General features: G+C 38.6%; 3 protein-coding genes across 3 annotated transcripts; 2 read left to right on the forward strand and 1 right to left on the reverse strand.

Moving 5' to 3' along the window:
* Nucleotides 1-6855: 6855 nt before the first annotated feature.
* Nucleotides 6856-7582, forward strand: LOC130645979 (uncharacterized). The gene is made up of 4 exons (XM_057452109.1): nt 6856-6922; nt 6995-7127; nt 7224-7353; nt 7562-7582. Exons 1-4 carry the CDS (start codon nt 6856-6858, stop codon nt 7580-7582), a joined length of 351 nt encoding a protein of 116 aa, XP_057308092.1.
* A 641-nt stretch (nt 7583-8223) lies between these two features.
* LOC130644939 (uncharacterized) lies at nt 8224-10377 on the forward strand. The gene is made up of 2 exons (XM_057450737.1): nt 8224-8318; nt 8782-10377. The coding sequence occupies exon 2, from the start codon at nt 9226-9228 to the stop codon at nt 10375-10377; it is 1152 nt and encodes a 383-aa protein (XP_057306720.1). The 5' UTR covers nt 8224-8318; nt 8782-9225.
* Nucleotides 10378-10395: 18 nt separating this feature from the next.
* On the reverse strand, nt 10396-11297 carry LOC130644940 (uncharacterized). The gene is made up of 2 exons (XM_057450738.1): nt 11166-11297; nt 10396-11088 (listed from the first exon to the last, which is right to left on the reverse strand). The coding sequence occupies exons 1-2, from the start codon at nt 11230-11232 to the stop codon at nt 10577-10579; spliced, it is 579 nt and encodes a 192-aa protein (XP_057306721.1). The 5' UTR covers nt 11233-11297; the 3' UTR covers nt 10396-10576.
* Between the last annotated feature and the right edge of the window lie 631 nt (nt 11298-11928).

Consider the following 11928-nt stretch of genomic DNA (forward strand, 5'->3'; position numbering starts at 1 on the left):
AGCTCACCTTCTGCACCTCTGAAAGGTACGGAGGAGGACAGTTCGCAAGTCTACAGACTCAAGAAAATCGAAGAAGCGGAACAATATCTGCGAGCTGAGATTAAAGAGCGTGACAAGCTCGCTAAAAATTTCAAAATGCATGATACGTGGGTTAGATACATGGATCACGGGTTACTAGCGGTAAGTGTGATATCTTCAAGCGTTGGTATTGGTAGCATGCTATCTGGAATCGGTGTACCATTAGCCGTGGCTATGGGTGGAATTACGATTGCCGTGGGGTTGGGACAAGGGGGTCTACGGAATGCGGTGAAGAGGCTAGGTGTCAAGAGTTAAAAGCATGAGAGCATCAGACTACTAGCGGAGACCAAACTCAACTCTATCGTTGATTTGATCTCGAGAGCTGTGGAGAATGGTGTGATCAGCGACCACGAATTCAGCTTAATCATGCAGGAAAAGCAAAAATACATGCTGCTGAAGGAGCAAGCCCGACAACGAACACGCAAAATCGTGGAATCGATCAATGAACGGGAACGACATCAGCTCATCGCGAAAGGTCGAGAGGTGGGTAAACAGGAGCTGGTAAAAAACTTGCAGTCTGTACAATATGTCAGCGGTACTTAGAAGAGCCACCAGCTTATTCATAAATCTAGTGTTTTAAACAACACACTAGATCTGCTACTCGATTTCGAGCAGTTCTCCAATATCTCGATTGATGATAAAACCACAGTCATATACGACACGTCGCAGCTATTTGGAGAGCTGTCTCAAGTATTCTTCCAGATTTTTCTCCCAAGCGATCGTGACGCAAGGTTCACAATAAGGACCGTCTGTTTGTGTAGACGCGTCCTTGTAATTGACCTTGCGGATGGCTTCGAGGAGTTCAGCTTTTTTCATAGTTGAGTAGTTACGGATCTTTAGTGATTTGGCTTCCTTTTTCAGTGCCTTAACGTCGTTCATGTTTGTTTTGATGTGTTAGATCAACACACATCAAAACCTCTCACATCTAGTCTACTACGACGAAGGATTCGTCATTAGAGTCGGAATCGCCATAAAACTCGACAACCTTATATTTACACTCCTCCAAGTAGATTTGCATGTAGTAATTTGAACCTTGCCTGTAGATGCCAGATAGCTTGATGATGGCATTGCACTCGCAGCTTTGTTTTAGTGGTACTTTTTTGGAATGGAAGTCGGTTCTGACTTTACCCTCCCACTCCTTCACCTTGGTGGTGATATATTTACCTTTTTTCACAGGTGGGGTGGTGAAGCAATGACCCTCCAAGGACTCTACCTTGGTCAGGATACTCTCATACTTCTCTAACCACTCGGGATGGGTATAGATATCGAATGACATGGTAAGAGAGCGGCCCTCATCGTAACACGAAGCACCATTAGAATAGAGCTTTTTAGGTGTTTTGATCAATAGAGGGGATAACTTGTTGTCACTATTTTTATAGCCAATAACGAAGCGTTCATCCTTGCCATTGTTTGCTGGAATAGGATCGCTTAGCACGATATTTTCAATGTTTGCATCTTCGATATTTAGTGGAGTCGCTTTAGCATAAAAGTCTCTTGGGTTAACATTCTCATTACCAAATTTGAACATCCTTTTATTTTATGGAAACTGGAGTTCAACTAGGGTTTGGTACACGTACAGCTTCCACCATTATACGTAATGTACTCATGCCAGCAGTACCAACATAGCAGTTTACCTTTTATGAGGAATCTCCGTCCACAGGAGCATCTGTCGTAGATGTCGAGTACCCGTTCACACTCATCACATTGTTCATTCATCGTTTATTTACTCCACAAGAGCTCAAGGTCTGCCTTTTTATCCTCCGAAAAACACCAGTCTATGACCCTATCGGATGACATGAAACCGGAGCTAGCTCATCCCTAATTCTATACTTCTCCGCTTTCCGCTGATGATAGGCTCCGAGCAGATCATTGTTACCCATGCACATTTCCCGGGTCACGAACCAGTCCGGAACAAACTTGAGTGCTCTGGGATATTCTTGAACCGCCATGTTACACATCTCCTGGGTCTTGAAATGATCTGGTACATCCCCAAGTGCCCAGGGATCCTCTTGAACCGCTATAGCGCACATTTCCTGGGTCTTAAAATGGTCTGGAACATCCTTGAGCATCATAGGATCCGCTTGAACTGCCATAGTACACATTTCCTGGGTCTTTAAATAATTAGGAACAAACATGAGTGCCCAGGGATCCTCTTGAACCGCCATAGCACATTTCCTGGGTCTTGAAACGGTCAAGAACATCCTTGAGCAGATGTGGGTACAGCCCAACAGCATCGGCACACATTGCCGGGGTCCTAAAGGGATTCTGATGATGTTGACTCATGTTCATTATTATTATATCCCGAGTTCAATTAGCAATCACAACCCTATGGACTTTTCCCCTACTCAATTGCGCAATCTCTATTTTTGTTGATGTCAGCATTATTCCCGTTAGTCGCTATGGCGCCTGATCGAGAATGTTGGTATTCCCGGAATTTTCGGATTCGGGGTTTGAGGGAAAGTCCCTATATTGTGTAATGAAGCGTGACATTTCTAGAACAGTTGCTCATTTGCTGTATGATGTGCGTGCGCGACTGCACCAGAACGAACATTTTCCTATCTCTTGGGTGAGAGGGCAGTATAAGATCTTCTTTCGATTTTATTTATAAAATCGGAATTACATCTCAATCGGTCTAATACTGAATCCTTACAACCCAATCTGTTCAACTTCATTCAGCTAGTGGAGCCCGGACTTCCTACCTCAGTTCGTAGCGTGCCTGTTCTAACAAAAACGGAATTCTGGAAATTCTCATACTTACAAATTTCTTTTCTATTAAAACGCCGGCAAGTAGATTTTTTTAGACCAAGAGCCTCGTTCTTTAATTTCTTTAACTGATAGCCCAGCCTGTTCTGCCCTGGTTGTGCAGGCAGATCTGGTTGAGGACCTCCTCTTTGAACCGTCCCAAAATCAACATGACGTCTAGATATATAACAATCCGTATCATCAAACGACGCAGAATGGCTATTATTGGAACTTTCAACAACTTTGTGAAAGTGCAAAGGAACCATGAAGTAACCATCCTTCAGATCTAATTTGCACATTCAATGCCCTTCTTTTAGGAGATATTTCAATGAATGTAAACCTTCCATTTAGAAATTGTTGTAGGGTACAAATTTTTTGAGTTGTTTCAGATTTATGACTGGGCGATTTCCTCAATCTTTTTTCCCCACGAGGAAAAGATTGCTTATAAACTTTCCCGCTACAGGACTTACTTTTGCGATGGCTCCTTTTCTCAAAATGTCCGTCACTTCTCCATCTACCATGTTTTTTTCTTCTTGACTCAATGTCGGGGGCCGCGGCACCCTTGTTTGAGTCCAAAATGAATGGTATTTCGTAACCCGGGACAATTGACAACAGAGTTTTGTCCTGAGTCAGTCTTCTCCAGGCTGGTAGAAAATGTTTTATACGCCCAGCCAGAGGGACCTTTGGAATTTTTAGGCCTGAAAACAGATTTAGAATTACCGCATGAATCTGAGATCTATGAATCTGAAAATGAATTTCTCGGAGCTCCTTCCTCGATCGCGAAGAAATTGTAAAGAGGAAGGAGGTCCGGGCTTCACTAGCTCAATGTAGTTGAGCCGATTGGTTTGTAAGGATTCAGTATTAGATCGATTGAGATTTTATGAAATAAAATGCATCTTAGCCAGACCATACGCTTCCCAATCAAGACCGTGGGGTGTCATAACCTCGCTTCCAGGGTATTTTAGTGGATTAGGGGGCTGCTTCAAACCATAGTTTTGGGGTTCAATCGCAAAACCCCCGCTTTTATGGAGATCCTCATAGTTTTGGGGGTTCAAGCGGAAAACCCCCTCTTCTACCCCCCCCCCCCTCCCCCGTAAAATCATGTATATATTTTGTGTAAACCCCCCGCTTCTCTAGAGATCCCCCGACATCCCCTAATGTAATTTCTGCGCATGCGAAAAAATCTAACAAATCCTACGGCATCCGACAGAATCTGATAAATCTGACGTCATCCAACAAATCCTACGGCATCCGCGTCATCCGAAAGAATCCTACGTCATCCGAATGTTCCGGATTGTTTCAAAACCCAAGAGATGTGTAATATTGCTGTTATGGATAATCCCCTGGTGCTCGAGTATATTCCGGAACATTTCAAAACGCAAGAGATGTGTAATAATGCCGTTGAAGAGGATCCCTGGTTGATCGAGTACGTCCAAGATCACCTCATGACTCAGGACATGTCCACCAGAGCCGTTGAGGATAATCCCCTGGCGCTCGAGTATGTTCCGGATCGATTCAAGACCCAGGAAATGTGTAATAAAGCAGTCGAGAATAAGCCCCTGTCACTCGCATGTGTTCCAGATCGATTCAAGACCCAGGAAATGTGCAACAATGCGGCTGAAGCAGATCCCGATGTTCCGGAGTGGATCCCAGACTGGTTCGTGACTGAGGATATGTGTAGGAAACTTGGGGTTGAATCTGAATTGCCTGATGTATATCAGCAGCGGAAAGTGAAGAAGACTAGAATTAAGAAAGAGCTAATCCGTGTAGCTTAGCATCCAGAGCACAGGGGCGGATCTAGGATTTTTTTCTGGTTAGAAAAATTTCACCGATTTTTTGGCAAAGTAATATTAAGGGTTGTGGTGTTGTACGAGGTAAAGCGGGCGTTTTGTGTTTTTATTATAAAAGGAGCTAAAATCTTTCCAAAAGTGAGGTTTTTAGTTATTAAAAATCTTTCCTAGATTAGAAACGAAAGTGTCTTTATAGCCTAATAAGTAAAAGTAACCTCCGTAGTTTAACACTGGTATCCTCGCTAAAATATGCGGATGGAAAACTCCGTTTGGTAAATTAGACTCGAAACAGGGTTAGCGTTGCCACAGTTCCTTTGAATGACATACCACACTGGTATCATCTAAGCATCTTTTTTATTTTTTACGCATTTAATACGAATACAAGTAATCGCCAAGTTACAAATTTGTGGAGTTACTTTATTTCAAAATATGCAAGAAGTCTAATAGCTAATAATACCACAAAGAATTACATTACAAGACAATTTTAGGAATAGATAGTTAACAGCAGTGTAACGTAGAATTATTGTTTAGAAAATTACAGCCTGTGTTAACAACCAGCAAATGCAAAAACAAAAGCAGCATGTGTAAGATAGCAACGCATAATAAACGTCTACAAAAAGTATATAGTAGCCCTTTATGAAGTTAATATAGTTTAATATTAAGGTTACTGGTGTGGTTTTGCACCAATTTCTATTAAGCATTAATTTTATTGTTAAAAAATTTCCACAAAAGTTAAGCAGTTTAAGCCAGAAAAGAGTTAGAAATCAGAAAAATAACATAAAACATTTAACATGTCTGCATATTATTTACCCTCACATGCCCCTGTCCACTATGTTTAAAAAGTAGTTTAATACTTTGAAATCTTTAAGAAAGTTTTAGTAACTAGGTCAATTCCGAAGATTCTCATATAAAAAGCAACATATATATATATATATACAAATTCTACTCATATGCATAAGTTAACATGATATTTTTATTGGCTTGCAGTCTGTGGCAGAACGTTCTTTAATATGCAATTCTTGTTTCGATCTGTATCATTTTACGTGAAAATCATTTCTATCAGTACAAGTTATTTTGATATCATATCCATCCATTTGATATATAGATATATATCCATCTATTACAGTTTTCCAATATTATAAGGATTCATAATGAATCTCCTGTGTTCCTTAATTGATGGTGATTTTCATTGTCAGAAGAATATTCATCATGGCTGACATCAATATATCTATTCCTAAAACAAAATTATATATGTTGTATTGCTCAACAAAAAAGAAGAAGTTCCAACAAAGTTAAAGTTCTTAGGCACACTCACAATCTAAAAGTATATGCTAAACGTAAATTTGACGTTGGGACGAGGTAGAATTCTTTGATGTTTAAGTATATCTCACATACTGTAAACATCGATTTTTAGAGAACAGAAAGTATTTTGAACTTGTTGTGGTCTACCTGCTTAACAGGAGCACATATCCGAGTGCGTATGATTTCAGGGAATGACAACATTCGAATATTACCTATCTGCAAATCACCAGGGAAAGGGGATCTACTGACCTATTTACATTTAGCTTGCACTTTTGCGTTTATGAAAAAGCTGTCCCTTAGTTATCTTACAAGAATTATTCTTTTCCACACGGACACAAAGATACACAGTTGCAAGCCTGTGACCTTAAAGGTCCCCTCCGACGTTTTAATGATGCTACCTAATTAAGTTCTATTCATATAAGTATTTAAGAAAAGAACATTCGTTTTTTACAGAAAAGTTTAGTACAGCAAATAATTGTAAATAAACTTTCAAATTTTGAGCTACCTCACTTCATGCGGCTTTATCATGCTCACGCTTCTTCTCAAACTTTGAAACTCATAATGGCTGCATAATTGACGTCACAAGGACCAAAGAATTAGGATGCCTTACGGTGATATATTCTACTGACTAAATCGTGTTTAGAATGCCTTGTTGATCTGTTTAAGATTCATTAGCGCTAGAAAAAAATTTTGTTGTTTGCTTAATGCAGAATTATTTGTTTTCTTTTAAAAGCAACACGTTTGTTAAGTAATGTAATCTTCGGATGAGTCGGAATCAAAATGTTCTAACGTTGTACTTGGCTTCCAGTTTAAACCTACACGTAGGGGGGATTTATCAGACTCATCGTGGGTGACATATGACAGTGATAGCGATGGGGAAATAGCAGAATTAAGGATTAACCTTCACGCTACGTCGCGGTGTAAATGCAACAATTGCCGTCAAATGAGCACTGAAACTGAATGTTTTTGCTGTCACGAACTGGAATCAAGACATATATATAACCTACAAGGTGTGTACTTTTTAGCAGGATATACGAAACATTATATGCTGATTATTAAGTTATTAAAAATATATTCTTTAGAAATAAACTGTATAGTCAATCACGAAGATTTTGACCCGATTGTTTTAAGGAAAGGAAATCTCTGGACTGCTTTGGTTGGAATGTATGATAGAGAATCGACATATCTTCCTCCAAGAAATGACGTTCCCAATAAGTAAGTAGATGTTGTTCCAGTCAAAACACGCTGTTTATAGAAATATGGGTTATAAGAACATAAGTTTGATATTTCAGGTTAACATTTTTCTTTTAGAACATATTGCTATGCTGCTTACCGACAGTTCACGTGGTGGGTTCACAACAGACTTGGCAAATCTGTGCTAAGGGTCATCCCGTCATGTGCAGTGAAAAAAATTCGTGATGCTTATCCAGAGCCTGATGAGGTATAACACAGGATATATGGAAGGGCATGTAGTTCCTGAAAATGAGTTAACATAGGTTTTCCATGATGCCGAAAATGTATTTTAACTTAATTAAAAAAATAAAAAAAAATAAAAAATAATAAGTACAAATTACATAAAATAAAACGTAAAACAAAGTTATGTCATTCGTGAGTATTTAATTGAGTTTTCAAAAATTTCCTCTCTACAGAGGGTCTTTCGGCAGGGATAATGAAGACTCGTTTTCTTCCCGGACGGCAATTACAGGTGCCTTTCACCTACCAATTATATTTACCCATAAAATCATGTGACTTAGTCTTCTTTAGCAACAAGACAGCACATTTTTTCCCTTTCCTTTTTCACCTCGCTAATAATCGCTCGTGGTTTGTTATCAATCACTAACCAATTCTGTTAAGCATGGCCAACAAACAAATCGAGAACGAATTATTTAGAGGTAACCCTTTCGTTATAAACAGACCCTTCGTAATGACTGACCGCTTACGCCAGGTCGGGTTGTTTTGATTCTATCATGGATCAATTTCTCTACCCAAGCAGAAAGCGGTATAAGAAACAAGGCCTGTGCGTCTGATGAAGCCCTTGTTTCTTAGGTCATCCCTTTACCCACACAACATCCTTTCTCTACATACGATACTTCGAATCCTCCACTGGAGAGTAGGGACACCCAATCAAAAAACATGTTTACAATATGAGAAAGAAAATATTTTTAAAGCTAATTAGAATTGTGATAGCGGAACAACTTCTTAATAATTAATTTCATATAGAAATCTCGCGTCGTCGTTTTTAAGCTGCAAGACAGTCTGTGGTTTTGGCTCTTGTGACGTCAGGAGGTATCCTGATGTTTTTTTTCAAGATTTTGAAGCGTGTTTTTAATGCTGCAATAATGGCGGTCGAAGCACAAGGTTTTATGAAAACATGGAATAAGTAAATCGTGTTTATGCTTTTATTTTGTAAGTAAATCATTAAATAATACTTTTTTCTAAAATGTTTTAATGGTTTCTTTCAATTAAGATGAACTTGTTATAACTTCGGAGGCAACCTTTAAGACAATAAACAAAAAACTAACAAAATTCCAACTAATACATGCAGCTTAGCAATACTCTATACCAACTTAACATACACCTCCAAACATTTTTTGACCGCCAAGACAGTGTTTACACAAATTGCCTCAGTTATCTCGTTTAGCATTTAATAAACAACTTTATTAAACAAACAATCCATTTGATCGAGGTCAAGTTAAAAACCTTTTGTTTTGATAAGAAAGAGATTTTTTAAATCACACGTTTTGTAAGAACATCTTGTGGTTTACCACTTTTAAGAATAGTTCTTGACACAAAAGTGCCTTAAATCCAGCAGCAGTAAAAACTAAAATATATGAAGTATTACTTACAATGTATTTATTGTCTTTTGCAGAGGCAGGATGAAGGTTTGGTTCAAGACAACAATATGGCACACGTGGCAACAATACTTCCCTCCAGCATTTCCAATCCTTAATATCTGAAAGGGTTTCCAAATTCAAAACTTCTTCATTTAACTTAGCTAGCATACAATTGCTTTGTACGGTGGCCCACAAGTGTCACGGCAAAACAAGAAAGCTCACGGCAAAATAAAAAAGCTCACGGCAAAAGAAGAAAGCTCACGGCAAAAGAAGAAAGCTCACGGCAAAAGAAGAAAGCTCACGGCAAAATAAAAAAGTTCACGGCAAAACAAGAAAGTCGGCAAAATAATACCATTTTACTTGTCGTATATAGGTGTATTGGTCAAGACAGTTGTAGTGATCAGGTATCTAAAATTCCAATATCATGAAAGTAGTATTAAATCATCTGTAATTTAAATTCTTAGCTATACTATCCTCAAATGGCCGAATTTGATGAACAAAGCTGGATAAGTTACTACTTTGAACATGGTTATGAGTACGATGAAATTTTACATTTCTTAAAAGATTACCACGATTACAAAATCAGTCGCAGCACGCTCTTACGTCGACTTAAAATGTATGGTTTACACAGACGATCAGGCGGAGATCTACCTGATGAGCTTTTACAAAGGGCGCGTAATCAAATCCTGGCTGATATTACGGGGCCTCAATCATCAAATGGATATCGAGCCGTGTGGCATTCACTTCGTCTGAAGGGAATACACGTACCTAGGTGTTTGGTGCAAAATTTACTTAAAGAAGTCGATCCTGAAGGGTCAGCATTAAGACGAAAACATCGTCTCAAAAGACGAACTTACAGTAATCCTGGGCCAGACTATGCGTGGCATGTAGATGGCCATGATAAGCTTAAACCCTTCGGTTTTCCAATACATGGAGCGATAGATGGTTATAGCAGAAAGGTCCTGTGGCTTAAAGTTGTGCACTCGAATAACTGTCCCCGTACCGTAGCAAACTTGTTTTTAGATTATGTGAAGAATTGTGGTGGTTGCCCTGTGAAGCTTGTAACCGATTTGGGAACTGAAAACAGTTTAACTGCTGCTTTACACGCTTATTTTTGGGAAGACGTAGATGCACATAGCTACGTGCCTTCACCAAGAAATCAAAGAATCGAGAGCTGGTGGTCATTTTACGTCAAAACAAGTGGTGCTTGGTGGCGAAATTTTTTTCGCCAACTTGAAACAGATGGAACAATTGACATGACAAGTGATCTTAATATGGAATGTTTGTGGTATTGTTTTTCAGGGGTAATTCAAAAGGATTTGGATGTTGTTAAAAAACAATGGAACACTCACAGAATACGAAAATCTCGCTTTGATACTGTTTCAGGCCGTCCAAATATTTTGTACTTTTTGCCATCTCGTAGCGAAGGAGAAGAAAATCTAAAATTGTTAGTACCACGCCAAGAGTTACACAGGATGACACAATACATTTCAATAATCAAGAAAGAAACAGATTATCAAGTATATTTTAAATACGCTCAAAGAATACTGCAGATATCAGACCCTGAAAATTATCATGAAGCCCTAGTTTTATATAACCGATTAATAGTTGTTGCAGTGCATGGTTCCTAATAAAGAGAACTCGTAAGATGTTCAAAGTTTATATACAACAAAAATATTATACAGAAAAAACAATGTAAATATAAAAACGTATACGTGTAAAAACGTAACTCTGCAAGTAATAACAAATCTCAGTTTTTTCCAAACAAAACAAAACCTTAATATGTAGCAGGTAAATTACAATAAAACCCTTTTTTCTGCTCTGTTGATTCTATGAAACTTGGTATAAAACAATTCTTTTGTAATCTTTTCCCACTTCTTCTCGATATCTGTGTAAAATAAAATCCTCCTCACAACCAGGAATCGTTGTAACTTTCTCCCCACTCTCATAAAGTAAACAATACTCCTCTTCTGTGTCATAAAAATCAGGATGATATTGTCGCCACTTATTTTCTGCCTTTATCAACACACCCATTCTCGTATCCATGTTTGAAACTTTGCACGAAATTCTCTTTCCACGTTTGATTTTAAGTTTACACTCGCTTTCCCGCCATTCCATCAAGCCAATACAAATAGTAACATCCTCTTCTTTTACATGCTTTTCCTTTCTTTTTTTCCCCTTTACTCTGTCCTTCCATTGGCGCCCCTTTTCTTGCCTAAATTTTTCGAAAGATTTCACTGTAGGTTGTATAAAACCTTTATCGACTTCTCCAATTCCTGAAGGCTGTACAAAACAATGCATTTCTTCGTCCCCACCTGCACTGTTTCTCGACTGTCTAAAATCTAAACATGAAAAGCCTTTCTGTTAAAAAAGCTACCAGTGCTATAAATGTTAAAATTTCCTGGTTGTTGATACTAACCTAATCCACAAATATGGCAAAACTTTGCATTTTCTGCTGCCAGTATACCACATTTGCAGCAAAACATGCTTGTCGTCTGCTGGCACCTGGCTGGACCTGAAGAAGTTGTTTTCTTTTGCCTTCCTTATTTGTCTCGATTATTATTTTGCCATGACCCCGAGCTTTCGAGCCTAAGCTTTATTCGTTTGCGCCGCGGGGTTTTTTATTTTGCCATAATAGCTTTCTTGTTTTGCCGTGAGTTTTCTTGTTTTGCCGTGAGGTTTTTTATTTTGCCGTGAGCTTTCTTGTTTTGCCGTGAGTTTTCTTGTTTTGCCGTGAGTTTTCTTGTTTTGCCGTGAGGTTTTTTATTTTGCCGTGAGCTTTCTTGTTTTGCCTTGAGCTTTCTTGTTTTGCCGTGAGTTTTCTTGTTTTGCCGTGAGGTTTTTTATTTTGCCGTGAGCTTTCTTGTTTTGCCGTGACACTTGTGGGCCACCGTAGCTTTGATTTATTCTGGCCACTTGAGGTGCTTCCTGCAATACACCTTTGCGATAATTTAATAGTACATGCATTCCTACGGCTCTCCATCGTTTTACATTATCGGAAAAAAGGACGTAAAAATCGTGTTTTTATGAGAGTTTGTTAGAGACGTGTTTTTTCCAGTTTTTTAACTTCCGTCGTATCCATTTCTTTCAAATTTTCAGGAAACTTTAATAATAATAAGATACAACTTATGTGTACTTTTCAAAAAAAAACGCGGCAAGAAAAGTTATTACGAAAAAACGTG

This window comes from Hydractinia symbiolongicarpus, chromosome 5 (assembly GCF_029227915.1).
Source record: "Hydractinia symbiolongicarpus strain clone_291-10 chromosome 5, HSymV2.1, whole genome shotgun sequence".
In the NCBI taxonomy this organism is placed as follows: Eukaryota; Metazoa; Cnidaria; class Hydrozoa; order Anthoathecata; family Hydractiniidae; genus Hydractinia; species Hydractinia symbiolongicarpus.

Bases quoted from the DNA above. Each gene is read 5' to 3' on its own strand.
- LOC130644939 (XM_057450737.1), top strand. From the start codon at position 9,226: ATGGCCGAATTTGATGAACAAAGCTGGATAAGTTACTACTTTGAACAT.
- LOC130645979 (XM_057452109.1), top strand. From the start codon at position 6,856: ATGAGCACTGAAACTGAATGTTTTTGCTGTCACGAACTGGAATCAAGA. The intron at 7,128-7,223 runs GTAAGTAGATGT...TTTTTCTTTTAG, and splicing joins AGAAATGACGTTCCCAATAA to AACATATTGCTATGCTGCTT. The intron at 7,354-7,561 runs GTATAACACAGG...TCCTCTCTACAG, and splicing joins CTTATCCAGAGCCTGATGAG to AGGGTCTTTCGGCAGGGATA.
- LOC130644940 (XM_057450738.1), bottom strand. From the start codon at position 11,232: ATGTTTTGCTGCAAATGTGGTATACTGGCAGCAGAAAATGCAAAGTTT. The intron at 11,089-11,165 runs GTTAGTATCAAC...TTTCATGTTTAG, and splicing joins TTGCCATATTTGTGGATTAG to ATTTTAGACAGTCGAGAAAC.